Source organism: Agrilus planipennis, unplaced genomic scaffold (genome assembly GCF_000699045.2).
Source record: "Agrilus planipennis isolate EAB-ADULT unplaced genomic scaffold, Apla_2.0 scaffold170, whole genome shotgun sequence".
NCBI lineage: Eukaryota > Metazoa > Arthropoda > Insecta > Coleoptera > Buprestidae > Agrilus > Agrilus planipennis.
In genome coordinates, this window is record NW_020440530.1 from 1867 (window position 1) to 17408 (window position 15542).

A 15542-nucleotide genomic window follows, 5' to 3' on the forward strand; every position below is an offset into this window, starting at 1 on the left:
TAAAATCCGTTGCGTAGTTTTAAAGATCTAAGCATACATAGGGACAGACAGCGGTGGAAATGCGTTGCATGATTTCTTTACATAGCAACTCGCATGAAACGAACTTACCCTACCGTGCGTAAAGAAGTTTCACTTCAAGAACACAAATACAAAAACTTCTGCTGCATTTATCTTGTACCTACCTCTATATTGATAAATACTAGTAGTTTATTGAAATAAATGAAAAAGGTCAGCGAAAACCAGAGAAGTAATTTGTTCTATTTAAAATACAAATGCAAAATGCAAAATTGGCATTCAAATAAATCACACCTCAACCTATGGGTAACCGCATTTATAAATGTTGGTAAAAATTATAGCTAATGAAAGTTTTATGATTACCTTTGAGTTCCACGGAAAACTTGCAAACAGCTTTATTTCCAGCTTCATCCGAAGCCTCATAAACGACCTCTTCTTTACCCAAATAAAATTCTGATCCAGGACTCTACAATTTGATGAACATAAAGTATTAGATTTTATCCAAATTTCTAAATGGTATGAGATACAAAAAATGCATTGTTACAAACATTAATAGCTACATCAGAATGGTTTTAGTTTGTTTACGATGTACAGTGGCTCAGCATAAATAATAAATTTGCCCTTAAGCAGGCGTTCATTAATTACTTGAGGTGTTTTTTTTTTCAATTTAACCCCCTTTGGTGAAATTTTGCCTGAACCCTCTCATTTTTTGACCTCACGTAATTAATAGATGTCTCCTTTCTTTAAGACGATTTATTTATTTTTTAGATGTTACAAACGATGAGGGCGTAATTAAGTGAGGTGTCTTTTTTTTAGTTTGAACCCCCTCTCGGTGAAATTTTGCCGGTCCCTGTTTCTTTTGGCCTCACGTAATTAATGGGTGTCCTCTCTCTTCATAATGCTTTCCCTATGTATTTAGATGTTTTGTTTATTTTTAAATGTTACGAAAAATGAAGGCATAATTACGTGAGCTGCCTTTTTTAATTTGCCTCCCCTTCCCCTCTTTGTGAGACTTGATGAGCTTTTGATGGAACCCTCCCCCCTTTTGTTATCGTAATTATTCTTATTGCATTACGTATTGAGATTATTTTTTTATTTTTGGATAATGCTACGAATGATGAAGACGAAATGAAATGAGGTGTTTTTTTTCTAATTTGAATACCCCTTTGGTAAAGTTTGGTCGGATCGTAACCCCTTTTACCTCACGCAATTAATGGCCGTCCTCTATCGCCTTATTGTACCTTATTACCTACGCAATTAAATGCTTTATTTATTTTTTGGTAATGTTAGGAATGATGAAAGTGCAATTACGTGAGGTGTTTTTTTAAATTTTGATCACCCCCCGGGCGATATTGGGCGATTTTATGCCGGATCCCTCCCCCTTTTTAATCTCAATAATACTACAAATGATGAATGCATAATTTTTTAAGTTAGTTCTTTAAATTTGACTTCTCTCTCCTCTGAGACTTGATGAGATTTTGTCGGAACTCTCCCCCCTTTTGACTTCACATAATTAATAGTAAACGCCTACTCTCTACGAGTTTGGCTGAGAGTTGTCTCCTTCCTTTTCTGGCCTAGTGCTGTTCTTTTCTACTTTGCGCCAGTCAAACTGAAGGTCACATCTAATGGCGGATTTGCAGTCGTAGCCGCTCTAGGCCCCAGGCCATGTGCCGCCCCTTTCTCAGCACCCATCATTATAGACTAGATACATAATTCATGAATTTGTTATCATCAGTGATTTTTTTTGGCACGATTTGCCGCTCTTAATATCTGGCCGCCCTAGGCTCGGGCCTACTGGGCCTTATGGCAAATCCGCCAATAGTCACATCGCTACAGAAAGTAAACGAAGTATACGAATAATAAAGGCGTAATTAAGTGAGGTGTCTTTTTCTAATTTGGTCAAAATTAGATCTCCTCCCTTTGACATTGCGCAATTAATGGAAGTCCTCTCTCTCCTTATTATATTACCGACATATTTAGATGTTGTATTTATTTTTTGTTAATGCCACAAATGATGAAAGCACAATTACGTGAGGCATTTTTTTTTATAAACTTGGACCCCCTTGGTGGGATTTAGTGATTTTGAGCCGGACCTCTCTCTCTCCGCGATTAACGTTATCCTTACTGTACCTGTCAACTATCTACTCCATACCTTTGATTTAAATACTGACGAAACTTTTACGTTATCTGTAAAAGTGGGTTCTTGCCACACAAGCAGTTTGCTCTTCTTAGTTTTCGGTAGCACATCTTGAATATAGTGGGGACAATTGTAAACCTTTGGTGGTTCACTATCAATAACATTTATCACCAATTCACAGCTTGCTGTCAAGTTTCCATCGAACGCTTTGAAACTAATTTTCGTTTTGCCAACTAATAAATGCCGNGAGATTACTATTGAAATCAAAAGTTTCTACCAGTAGTGTATGATCATTCGAAGAGAATATGGATCGCTTCGAATCTATGTTGGAGTACGAATTGTTAAATTCTTTTTTGAAATCGGCTTCACTAATCAATAATGACGTGTCAAAAACTGCGAATAAATATTGTTAGATGCATTTAGTGTTTAATAACTTTTGCAGTTTAAAAAATATCTGTACCTAAATTGGATTTTTCGCAAACTGGAGTTTTGCCTGTCCATTTTCCGTTTCTGCAGATTAATCTTTCAGAACTGTTTTTAGCTAAAGAAAAACCATCTTCGCAGGAGTAAATAGCCACCAAAGGACCTTTTGTATTTTTTCGTTTGTTTCTGTATCTAACAAATTTTGTTAACATTCCATAAGGAACTTTTGGCAGTTTACTTTTAGAACAAATGGTGTAATTAGATTTTTTAATGAAAAATTTTATGATGAACAAGTACTTACCTCCACCAGTCAACAGAAGTGATTGGTTTTGGAAACCACACATTCATTGAACTCTGTCCAAGTGGTAAAGTAAAATTGAGTATTCCATTATTAGGACACCTTATATATAACTCAGAAGTGTTTGCTGTAAATAGTACATATCATTTTTCACAATTCTGCATGAATAACACAAATACATGCCAAAAATACAACGCGGTATATTTGAACTCCACCTTCCCGATGTTCCACAAAAGAGAACTTCTTCACCCTGTATTTCATAACCTTCCTCACAAGAAAAGAAACATTTGGTAAGTGCCTGTTCGTCATTGTTAGAACAGGCCATTTTTCCATGCTGAGGAATTAGTGGCTTAGAACAATCAATCTGTTTAGAACAACTTATCTTATCACTCAATAGCTGAAAACCTTCTGGACAGCTACAGAGAAAACTACCATGCGTGTTTTGACAAATATGTGAACACTGTTTGGAACCCTTGTTTTCCTGACATTCATTAATATCTTCACAAGATTTTTGATCGCGTTCTAGTTTAAATCCTACTCTACATGAGCAAAATTTATTATTCTCTTGAGATATATTACAAAAATGAGAGCAATCCCCATTTTTGACCAAGCAAGGATTTTGTTCAGAGCATGACTTCCCCATCAAGTAAAATCCCTCTGGGCAAGAACATTTTACTTCGTTGTGACTTTCGATGCAAAAGTGGGAACATCCGCCGTTATTATAAGCGCAGGAGTTTAAAGCCAAACAAGTTTTATTCTTGATAACAAATCCCTGGGGACATTTACACAAAGGTCTTCCATTCGCATTTTTACAGATGTGCGAACAGCCACCGTTATCTTTGGAACAAGGATTTGAATCGACACAAGTTTTGCCGTCAGAAAGGTAGAAACCTTTGGGACACGAACATTTTATTCCATTTTGGAATTCTTTGCAGTAATGAGAACATCCACCATTTTTTATCTGGCAAGAATATTGCTTCACACACGAACTATTTTGTAAAACAAATCCAGATGGACAATTACACGAAGGTTTTCCGTCAACGTTTTCGCATATATGACTACAACCACCGTTATTTATAAAGCATGGGTCAAAAGGGACGCACTTTCCATTTTTTATGTAATAATCTTCGGGGCATAGGCATGCTTCTGTTTCGTCTATCAAAACACACTCTTTACTGATTCCGTTTTCATTGTAACGTTTGCAAATGTTTGGGTCCATTCGACGACAAACTATTTTATCAAATAGTTCATAATTTTCCGGACATACTGAAGAATTCCGGTTAACTTCAGGGCTAAAAGATGGACAGAAACACAGCAATATCTTTTCTCCAACATTACAACTGTAACATTCATCCTTGCGTTTTGTTGAACATTGTTTCCGTTTGGTACAGTTAAAATTGTCGACCAGTTCCATGTCGTAGGGACAGAAACATTTAGATAATCCGTTATCGTCCGAACAGTAGTGGGAACACCCACCATTGTTAACAGAACAAGCGTAGGCTTTTTTACAATTTTTACCATCATTGGTCGCTATAAAACCACTTGGACATGCACACTGATATGATCCTTCCAAATTTGCACACAAATGTGAACAGTTACCGTTATGCTCCATGCATTCATTAACATCTACACAAGTGCGATTATCGCTGGACAGTTTAAATCCTTTTTGGCAATCGCATTTGTATGAACCTAATGAATTAATGCATTTCTGAGAACATACATGCAAATTGCACTCATCTATATCAGTGCAAGTTTTTTGGTCACTGTCCAAATCGTATCCCTCGAAGCAGGAACAGTAATACGATCCCTGGGTGTTGATACATTTTTGAGAACAAACATCGTTTGTGTCTGGATGACACTCGTCATTGTCTATGCAATCGCGTTCATTATCTTTCAAAGAAAATCCTTCAAAACAGCTACATGAGAAGGATCCAACAGAGTTAATGCATAGTTGGGAGCAATTATTCATTACTTGCGAGCTACATTCATCAATATCATCGCATGTTCTTCCATTTCCTAGGAGATAAAATCCTTCTTTGCATTGACACTTGTAACTTCCTGGTGTGTTCGTACATAAATGATCGCAGTCAGAAAGACCTGAATTACATTCATCAACGTCTTTACATTTAGAGCCGTCAGATGATAGAATGTATCCATCCGGACAAACGCATTCCATATGTTCGGAGGAATCTATGAAACGATATGTGCATAAAACTTCTGAATTATGAAAAGAATTCCCATGGTCTCTGTCGTCCCTTCCGAGATTACTATTGAAATCAAAAGTTTCTACCAGTAGTGTATGATCATTCGAAGAGAATATGGATCGCTTCGAATCTATGTTGGAGTACGAATTGTTAAATTCTTTTTTGAAATCGGCTTCACTAATCAATAATGACGTGTCAAAAACTGCGAATAAATATTGTTAGATGCATTTAGTGTTTAATAACTTTTGCAGTTTAAAAAATATCTGTACCTAAATTGGATTTTTCGCAAACTGGAGTTTTGCCTGTCCATTTTCCGTTTCTGCAGATTAATCTTTCAGAACTGTTTTTAGCTAAAGAAAAACCATCTTCGCAGGAGTAAATAGCCACCAAAGGACCTTTTGTATTTTTTCGTTTGTTTCTGTATCTAACAAATTTTGTTAACATTCCATAAGGAACTTTTGGCAGTTTACTTTTAGAACAAATGGTGTAATTAGATTTTTGGGGCTTAGGGACCAAACCTTTTGAATTACTAGTTTCCGTTGTTACTGAAAATTTAAGATAACGAAGTCCAGAAGTTTTATTTTCTTCTTGTTCTACTTATGTACAAATCATCATAAAAATTAATGAAATGCTATCACATTATCATAATGTGCGAATATAAATTGTTACTTTCTTAGTAATACAATAATGAATAATTAAATAAAATTAAACGAAAAGTTTTACATGAAATGTTGTCTTAAGAAAATCTTTGCTTTCAATTGTAGGAGTTTGCTTCTCAAAAATGAAAATAAAACCCTTTTCCGCGGAATTTAACAAACGAAACAAGGCTTTAAATTGTGAAAAACATCTTTGTTGTGTCGTTGTAAAAAAGTTTCACAATATAATTTCCAATTTATTGTTTTAAAGACCAGTTAAAGTAGGAAATTTTTATCAACTTCTAATTTTATAATATGATTGCGGTAATTTATAACGAAATTTACTAATCAAATTAAAAGTTTTAATTAAATCATTTTACTTGTTAGAAAAAAATTGAGATTGATGTTAAAAAAATTCTTACCTATAGTAATTGTAATGGTTAATGAAATTAATACACAAGTAAGTAAGGCTCGCATTTTTACTAATTTTTCTGTAACACGTGCTTAGAGAAACTGATGATTGTAAGTTCTAATGTCTTCGTACCTTGGTTTAGATAACGCATTCTATCCCTGCTATAAAACAAACTTTATGTTGGCTTTGTTTGCCTATTTCGGCTTAAAAAAATAAAATACGACTTTTACAACGTATTCTAATGTTGTATGAGGGTATATAATTAAAAATAATCCTCGCCTTTGCCCGCTATATACATTTACAATGTAAACTATAATGCCAAATTATCCAATGATTAAAAATTACTTATACTAATATTTGAAAAATGACTTAGCATTAAATATAATCGTTAAAAATACAGACAAATAAAAAAAAATATAAAGTCGTTTTACATTGATAGGAAGCTGCATTATCCATATTTAAAAAATTAGAATGGTAACATTAAATAGTTGTTTGTGTAATTCATATATTACTTTATTTATTTATACTACTTAACATGTCAAAATTTTTTGGAGAAAAGTAATTTTAATTTAGAAAAACAGATGTATAAGTATATTATATATTACACTTTTTAAATGATACTTAAAACACTGAATTAAAAGAAATTATCTGTTTATAATTAATAATTTTAGCTAACTTATCTTTTTTATGTTAATAAATAATAATACTATTACAAGGTTTTTNTAAAGTTTTAAGTTAAAAGATTATCAAATTTCATTTTTAGTTAAAAAGAATGTACCGATTTCGTATTTTGCCAAAAAATAATGGACAATTTTACAATGATTGAGTTTCAAAAAAAAAATATTAAAATTGTATGATGAACAAGCACCTACCTCCACCAGTCAACAGAAGTGATTGGTTTTGGAAACCACACATTCATTGAACTCTGTCCAAGTGGTAAAGTAAAATTGAGTATTCCATTGTTAGGACACCTTATATACAACTTAGAAGTGTTTGCTGTAAATAATACATATCATTTTTCACAATTCTGTATGAATAACACAATATACATGCCAAAAATGCAACGCGGTATATTTGAACTCCACCTTCCCGATGTTCCACAAAAGAGAACTTCTTCACCCTGTATTTCATACCCTTCCTCACAGGAAAACAAACATTTGGTAAGCTCCTGTTCGTCGTTGTATGAACAGGCCATTTTTCCATGCTGAGGAATTAGTGGCTTAGAACAATCAATCTGTTTAGAACAACTTATCTTATCACTTAATAGCTGAAAACCTTCTGGACAGCTACAGAGAAAACTACCATGCGTGTTTTGACAAATATGTGAACACTGTTTGGAACCCTTGTTTTCCTGACATTCATTAATATCTTCACAAGATTTTTGATCGGGTTCTAGTTTAAATCCTACTCGACATGAGCAAAATTTATTATTCTCTTGAGATATATTACAAAAATGAGAGCAATCCCCATTTTTGACCAAACAAGGATTTTGTTCAGAGCATGACTTCCCCGTCAAGTAAAATCCCTCTGGGCAAGAACATTTTACTTCGTTGTGACTTTCGATGCAAAAGTGGGAACATCCGCCGTTATTATAAGCGCAGGAGTTTAAAGCCAAACAAGTTTTATTCTTGATAACAAATCCCTGGGGACATTTACACAAAGGTCTTCCATTCGCATTTTTACAGATGTGCGAACAGCCACCGTTATCTTTGGAACAAGGATTTGAATCGACACAAGTTTTGCCGTCAGAAAGGTAGAAACCTTTGGGACACGAACATTTTATTCCATTTTGGAATTCTTTGCAGTAATGAGAACATCCACCATTTTTTATCTGACAAGAATATTGCTTCACGCACGAACTATTTTGTAAAACAAATCCAGATGGACAATTACACGAAGGTTTTCCGTCAACGTTTTCGCATATATGACTACAACCGCCGTTATTTATAAAGCATGGGTCAAAAGGGACGCACTTGCCATTTTTTATGTAATAATCTTCGGGGCATAGGCATGCTTCTGTTTCGTCTATCAAAACACACTCTTTACTGATTCCGTTTTCATTGTAACGTTTGCAAATGTTTGGGTCCATTCGACGACAAACTATTTTATCAAATAGTTCATAATTTTCCGGACATACTGAAGAATTCCGGTTAACTTCAGGGCTAAAAGATGGACAGAAACACAGCAATATCTTTTCTCCAACATTACAACTGTAACATTCATCCTTGCGTTTTGTTGAACATTGTTTCCGTTTGGTACAGTTAAAATTGTCGACCAGTTCCATGTCGTAGGGACAGAAACATTTAGATAATCCGTTATCGTCCGAACAGTAGTGGGAACACCCACCATTGTTAACAGAACAAGCGTAGGCTTTTTTACAATTTTTACCATCATTGGTCGCTATAAAACCACTTGGACATGCACACTGATATGATCCTTCCAAATTTGCACACAAATGTGAACAGTTGCCGTTATGCTCCATGCATTCATTAACATCTACACAAGTGCGATTATCGCTGGACAGTTTAAATCCTTTTTGGCAATCGCATTTGTATGAACCTAATGAATTAATGCATTTCTGAGAACATACATGCAAATTGCACTCATCTATATCAGTGCAAGTTTTTTGGTCACTGTCCAAATCGTATCCCTCGAAGCAGGAACAGTAATACGATCCCTGGGTGTTGATACATTTTTGAGAACAAACATCGTTTGTGTCTGGATGACACTCGTCATTGTCTATGCAATCGCGTTCATTATCTTTCAAAGAAAATCCTTCAAAACAGCTACATGAGAAGGATCCAACAGAGTTAATGCATAGTTGGGAGCAATTGTTCATTATTTGCGAGCTACATTCGTCGATATCATCGCATGTTCTTCCATTTCCTAGGAGATAAAATCCTTCTTTGCATTGACACTTGTAACTTCCTGGTGTGTTCGTACATAAATGATCGCAGTCAGAAAGACCTGAATTACATTCATCAACATCTTTACATTTAGAGCCGTCAGATGATAGAATGTATCCATCCGGACAAACGCATTCCATATGTTCGGAGGAATCTATGAAACGATATGTGCATAAAACTTCTGAATTATGAAAAGAATTCCCATGGTCTCTGTCGTCCCTTCCGAGATTACTATTGAAATCAAAAGTTTCTACCAGTAGTGTATGATCATTCGAAGAGAATATGGATCGCTTTGAATCTATGTTGGAGTACGAATTGTTAAATTCTTTTTTGAAATCGGCTTCACTAATCAATAATGACGTGTCAAAAACTGCGAACAAATATTGTTAGATGCATTTAGTGGTTAATAACTTTTACAGTTTAAAAAATATCTGTACCTAATTTGGATTTTTCGCAAACTGGAGTTTTGCCTGTCCATTTTCCGTTTCTGCAGATTAATCTTTCAGAACTGTTTTTAGCTAAAGAAAAACCATCTTCGCAGGAGTAAATAGCCACCAAAGGACCTTTTGTATTTTTTCGTTTGTTTCTGTATCTAACAAATTTTGTTAACATTCCATAAGGAACTTTTGGCAGTTTACTTTTAGAACAAATGGTGTAATTAGATTTTTGTGGCTTAGGGACCAAACCTTTTGAATTACTAGTTTCCGTTGTTACTGAAAATTTAAGATAACGAAGTCCAGAAGTTTTATTTTCTTCTTGTTCTACTTATGTACATATCATCATAAAAATTAATGAAATGCTATCACATTATCATAACGTGCGAATATAAATTGTTACTTTCTTAGTAATACAATAATGAATAATTAAATAAAATTAAACGAAAAGTTTTACATGAAATGTTGTCTTAAGAAAATCTTTGCTTTCAATTGTAGGAGTTTGCTTCTCAAAAATGAAAATAAAACCCTTTTCCGCGGAATTTAACAAACGAAACAAGGCTTTAAATTGTGAAAAACATCTTTGTTGTGTCGTTGTAAAAAAGTTTCACAATATAATTTCCAATTTATTGTTTTAAAGACCAGTTAAAGTAGGAAATTTTTATCAACTTCTAATTTTATAATATGATTGCGGTAATTTATAACGAAATTTACTAATCAAATTAAAAGTTTTAATTAAATCATTTTACTTGTTAGAAAAAAATTGAGATTGATGTTAAAAAAATTCTTACCTATAGTAATTGTAATGGTTAATGAAATTAATACACAAGTAAGTAAGGCTCGCATTTTTACTAATTTTTCTGTAACACGTGCTTAGAGAAACTGATGATTGTAAGTTCTAATGTCTTCGTACCTTGGTTTAGATAACGCATTCTATCCCTGCTATAAAACAAACTTTATGTTGGCTTTGTTTGCCTATTTCGGCTTAAAAAAATAAAATACGACTTTTACAACGTATTCTAATGTTGTATGAGGGTATATAATTAAAAATAATCCTCGCCTTTGCCCGCTATATACATTTACAATGTAAACTATAATGCCAAATTATCCAATGATTAAAAATTACTTATACTAATATTTGAAAAATGACTTAGCATTAAATATAATCGTTAAAAATACAGACAAATAAAAAAAAATATAAAGTCGTTTTACATTGATAGGAAGCTGCATTATCCATATTTAAAAAATTAGAATGGTAACATTAAATAGTTGTTTGTGTAATTCATATATTACTTTATTTATTTATACTACTTAACATGTCAAAATTTTTTGGAGAAAAGTAATTTTAATTTAGAAAAACAGATGTATAAGTATATTATATATTACACTTTTTAAATGATACTTAAAACACTGAATTAAAAGAAATTATCTGTTTATAATTAATAATTTTAGCTAACTTATCTTTTTTATGTTAATAAATAATAATACTATTACAAGGTTTTTTGTATTCAAAGGATGTGTTACAAACTTCTAATGAAATTATATATTTTTTTTAAATATGTATACATATACCTACATATAGAGAATAAACATGGATATTAACATCCTAGTGTAGGCAGAATATCGCCATCTAGTGAATATCTCATATTAACAAGTTTAAAATTTTTTATTTTTGTTGAGTGTTATGTTCCTTTACCTTAGGCAATTCTGTATACACAACAGGATAACACGTCAAGGTTGCCTAACATTTCAACCAGTTGACAATAATTAATTTAAGAGTCTAACTTCAACCTTATTTAAAATAAACATAACCTTAATCGAGTTTATGAATGGTTTATTTTGATAAAAAGACCTGTAAATAGAGAAAGTATGAATTTTACTGTAAAATTTCTAGCAACTCTCAATCCTTCTATAACAAGGCAATTACATACACCACAATTAATTTTTATACTACGAAATGCTTCAGTTAAAAGCAAGTCCTTAAATAAAATAGCTATAAATTGCACGAATTGTATACAAATAAGGAACTTTTCAAGAACAGCAACAAATTTTAACAAAAATAAAGAAAATGATACATTAAAAAATTCTGAACGAATACGAGTATATACTGGACCATTAGCAACTCAAGTTCGATTAGTCAAAGTAAGTTAATGTAGAATACAAGAAGCAAAAAATCTGATACATGTTTTGGTTTATTTTTAGTACTTTTCATTAATGACAAGTGCCCTAGGTTTGGCAGTTCAACCCCTTCTTTATAAAGCGACCATAAAAATGGCAAATATGCCTATTATGATAGCAGCATATTCGTTTGTAGGTTTTTTTACACTTGGTACTCCAATTCTTCTGCATTTGATAGCAAAGAAGTATGTAATTCATTTAGATTATAAACCAGAGACTGGAACTTATATTGCCACAACACTAAATTTCTTCAGTATAAAGAAAGAGGTAACGAAAATAAAACTATTGTTAATAACAATCTATCCATTATTCATAATCTAGATTAAATTCAAAGACAATTGTCAGCTTTCAGACTTTATTGTCCTTAATAATTTTATTGCCACAATATGGCTTCTTCAAAAGATACAACTGTTAAAGTCAATAAGGATGATCAGACTGCTCTGTAAATATTACAAAAGACACTGTGATAGCAATATTTTCATCATCTTATGAAATTCGAATTAAGTGCATAATAGTCAGTTTAAAGTGGCATTCAATCCGACACAAAGTGGTATGTACTTATACACATANACCAAATTATTAAATAAAATTAGTATAAATTGTGCAAACTGTACACGTTTGAGAATTTTTTCAAGAACAGGATCGAGTATTAATAATAAAGACAAGAAGGCAGCTAACCAAATAATTGATTGGCATAAGAAAAGTAGCCAGGTAAATTATATTCGGTATTTTTATTTAAATGTAGCAAATAAGCATAGACATACGCAGTTATGTGCAAATTAACTCCTATGACGAATACTAAGTCAAGTTTAAGGCCAAATCAAAATAATCACAGATGACAGAACTAATCTCTGAATGCATAAGTTCATGATATTAAACTTCAATCGTAAGTAATAGTTAAAAAAATTCAGCAGTATACGCAATCAATATAAAATATAATCCTACTTTCATTATAAGGATTATAAGTAACGGATTATAAGACACACTATCTTAATTTTTTATTATCACTTCATGTAGTCAAACATATAGAAAAAAATGCGTAAACTATAAGATAATTTTTATATATGTCCATGTACATACATATACATCTTAAAAACAAGCATAAAAATCGTTGTTTAACTTGTGTAATTGTAATAGATAATAAAAAAAACATAAGCAGTAATTAGGCCTTTAATGATTTTTATGCTTACGTTTTATGGAATTTTTCTACTTTTAAAAGATCATGCATTAAATTTTCATAAAAAAAACAAATTCTTTCCATTAATTGCGTTCGTACTGGCGTAATTTCTACTATTTATGTAATTCATTTTATCTTCTAGTGGTAATGATATTATTTTGTAAACAAAAATATGCATTGTATGTAATGCTCTGTACGTTTTATATTATTATGCTTACAAATTACGTTACTTCTTTATTAAAATAAATTATTATTAACTAATCGTAAATACTGCATATATTTATCTAATTAATAATTTGTAAAATCAAACGAATCAAAACATTCTTGAAAATGGTTACTGAATTTTGAAACACAAAGCACAAAAGTATGTGAAATACCTATTTATAATACGGTGGCAGGTATCTGATATTAAATCCTGATAAGGATAAATGCGATAATAAATATGCAAAAGAATTTGTTACTTTGAAGTAAATTAAGGATTTGCAATGATGAATATGTGCTGATTTTGTAATATTGCTTCAAAGGAAAGGCAACAGTTTGAATATTTAATCAATAATAACTACTTGTAAGAAGTTTTGCACAAAAATAAATGGATAAGTTTCATATTTTTATCATCTAATAATTTAGTATACAATGTGCACAGTCTGCCTTTTGTGGGACACCCTGTACTTTTCATAAAAATAGGTATCATTATCTCATTGCTATTAAACAAAAGGTTTTTATTGTATCTATTTATAAAGCAACATTTTGCTTTACAGCAAAAGGTTTTATCATGGAAGATTATTATGCGAAGTTCTATGAATGATAAAGGTTGCCCTTGGAAATCACTTCCAAATGTTGCTGCTTACAGAGATTTTGCAGTTAGTCAAGAAAGAGAAAAGCTTTTATTTTACTACATTTGTTACTATTTTATTTAACAACAGCGTTTCATTACACTTTTTTTATCATTTTAACGAATAGCTTCAGCTATTTAATATTTATGTTTATCTTGGTAAAGCTCAATAATAGGTGCTCTAACAATGTAAATTATTGCATTTAATTAGAATTTAATCGGTTATTAAATTTGAGCTCCATGAAAAGTTAACAAGGTAGTATTTTTTATGTTCTTTCGGAAATAAAAACCTTTTTATTAATGTCGTATATATTCATTAATCAATATATCACGATATGATGAAGTTTTACATATTTTAATTGACGCAATCAAAAACATTTTAATCGGAATTTGTTTGATTTTATTAGTACATTTTCCTTTTTATTTCACAGTTAGAGTTTAAACTAGAAGATGTCCATGTCCCAGATATTCCCGGCATGTTTACGACATTTGAAGCCAAAAAAACACCCCTTTTCGTTGATTTGCGATTTTTTGAAGATCCCACACATTATGGAAAAATTATGGGCTATGATAAACCTATAGATTTAAAATTATTTCAAACGTCCGGTAATACTGACCAGAATAAATAATTTTTCATACATAGTTGTATTTACTGTAAATACTATTTAACAAATATATGCTTTTGTTTTTTTGTTGAAGTCTTATTACACTTTTCAGTTAAGCCATTCAATACTGTTAACGCAAATTAGTAAATAAGTACCTACTTGTACTTAATACCAATATTTAATACATGTACATATTTCTTTATCAGTCTTGTTTTACTTTGTTTCATAGGGTAATTGTAATAACAAGTATTTTTAAAATTTCAATTCTCTATAAAAAAGTTAAAATAGTACAGATGTATTTTTTAAAGTATTTGGTGCCTTCTGATTTGGTTTTATTTACTTTTCAACTTTAATTTATTTTCCAAAATCACGATCGATAACATTTAAATTAAAAAAGCCTTTAATAACTTATGTCATTTTTATTACATGTAAAAATAAACCATCAAAAAGATGGATAAATTTCGTAATAATTGTTAATTGTTAATAATATTTTCCGCAAAAAGTTAGCTACACATTTCAAAATATTTACGCGCATGTCATTTACAGACCGGTTCACTGGTTCTAATAAAAGCAGAACCAACTGCCGCAGACCTGCAGATAAGTTGAATCTGTAGTGCAAAATTTTATGAATTCGAAGAACAGAGGTATCTTCTATTAGTGTGATATTTATATATTATTTTCCCACTATTTATAGTCATAAATTTGTAACTTGCACAGCACGTACGGAGTTAAAGAATTTAACCAATTTAAGTGAAAGTTTAGACGTTATAAGGAACGTAGTGTATTGTTTATTTACATTAAAAATGGCAACAGACAAGGCATCTAACCAAATACTTGAATGGCATAAGAAAAAAAGTCAGGTAAATTATGTTATTTCAATTTTAATATACTAAATAAACTTGCGCATTTATATGTGGCTTATATGTTTATAACGAGGTTAAAGTCATGTTTACGACAAAATCAAAATAATTACATTATGTTCTACACTAAACAAATGATATAAAACAATTAATAATTTAAAAAATTGTTAATGTAATCTTGCTTCATCATGAGAATTGCAACTGATTATAAGACATATTATCTTAATTTTATAATATCATATGATAATGTTAAAAATCTCGAAAAAAATTATACATTGTGAATTTATTTATGTAGGGTCATAGGAAGCTATTAATACATATAAGTATTGAAAATTAAAATAGTAAAATCAAATATATTTGTTTACTTGTCATAAAAACTTTTTGGATAAAACAGGTAAACTTTAAATTAATTTTTCTTTTAGAAAA

General features: G+C 31.3%; 3 protein-coding genes across 3 annotated transcripts in view; 2 read left to right on the plus strand and 1 right to left on the minus strand.

The window, feature by feature from the left end:
• Positions 1 to 378: 378 nt before the first annotated feature.
• LOC112906100 (fibrillin-2-like) lies at positions 379 to 9170 on the minus strand (the record flags this gene model as incomplete). Its single annotated transcript, XM_025979751.1, has 6 exons — positions 7985 to 9170; positions 7385 to 7528; positions 4263 to 5063; positions 2877 to 3000; positions 2168 to 2366; positions 379 to 481 (listed from the first exon to the last, which is right to left on the minus strand). Coding segments are annotated over exons 1-6 (2557 nt in total), but the record flags the coding sequence as incomplete, so codon positions are not given.
• Positions 9171 to 11243: 2073 nt separating this feature from the next.
• Positions 11244 to 14349, plus strand: LOC108736699 (transmembrane protein 70 homolog, mitochondrial). The gene is made up of 3 exons (XM_018469229.1): positions 11244 to 11606; positions 11667 to 11909; positions 14083 to 14349. The coding sequence occupies exons 1-3, from the start codon at positions 11334 to 11336 to the stop codon at positions 14278 to 14280; spliced, it is 714 nt and encodes a 237-aa protein (XP_018324731.1). The 5' UTR covers positions 11244 to 11333; the 3' UTR covers positions 14281 to 14349.
• A 481-nt stretch (positions 14350 to 14830) lies between these two features.
• Positions 14831 to 15542, plus strand: part of LOC112906097 (catalase-like) — a 7701-nt gene continuing 6989 nt past the window's right edge. The window contains exon 1 of the mRNA XM_025979743.1: positions 14831 to 15116. Coding sequence (XP_025835528.1) covers positions 15060 to 15116 — 57 coding nt within the window. The 5' untranslated portion in view covers positions 14831 to 15059. The remainder of the gene's footprint in view (positions 15117 to 15542) is intronic.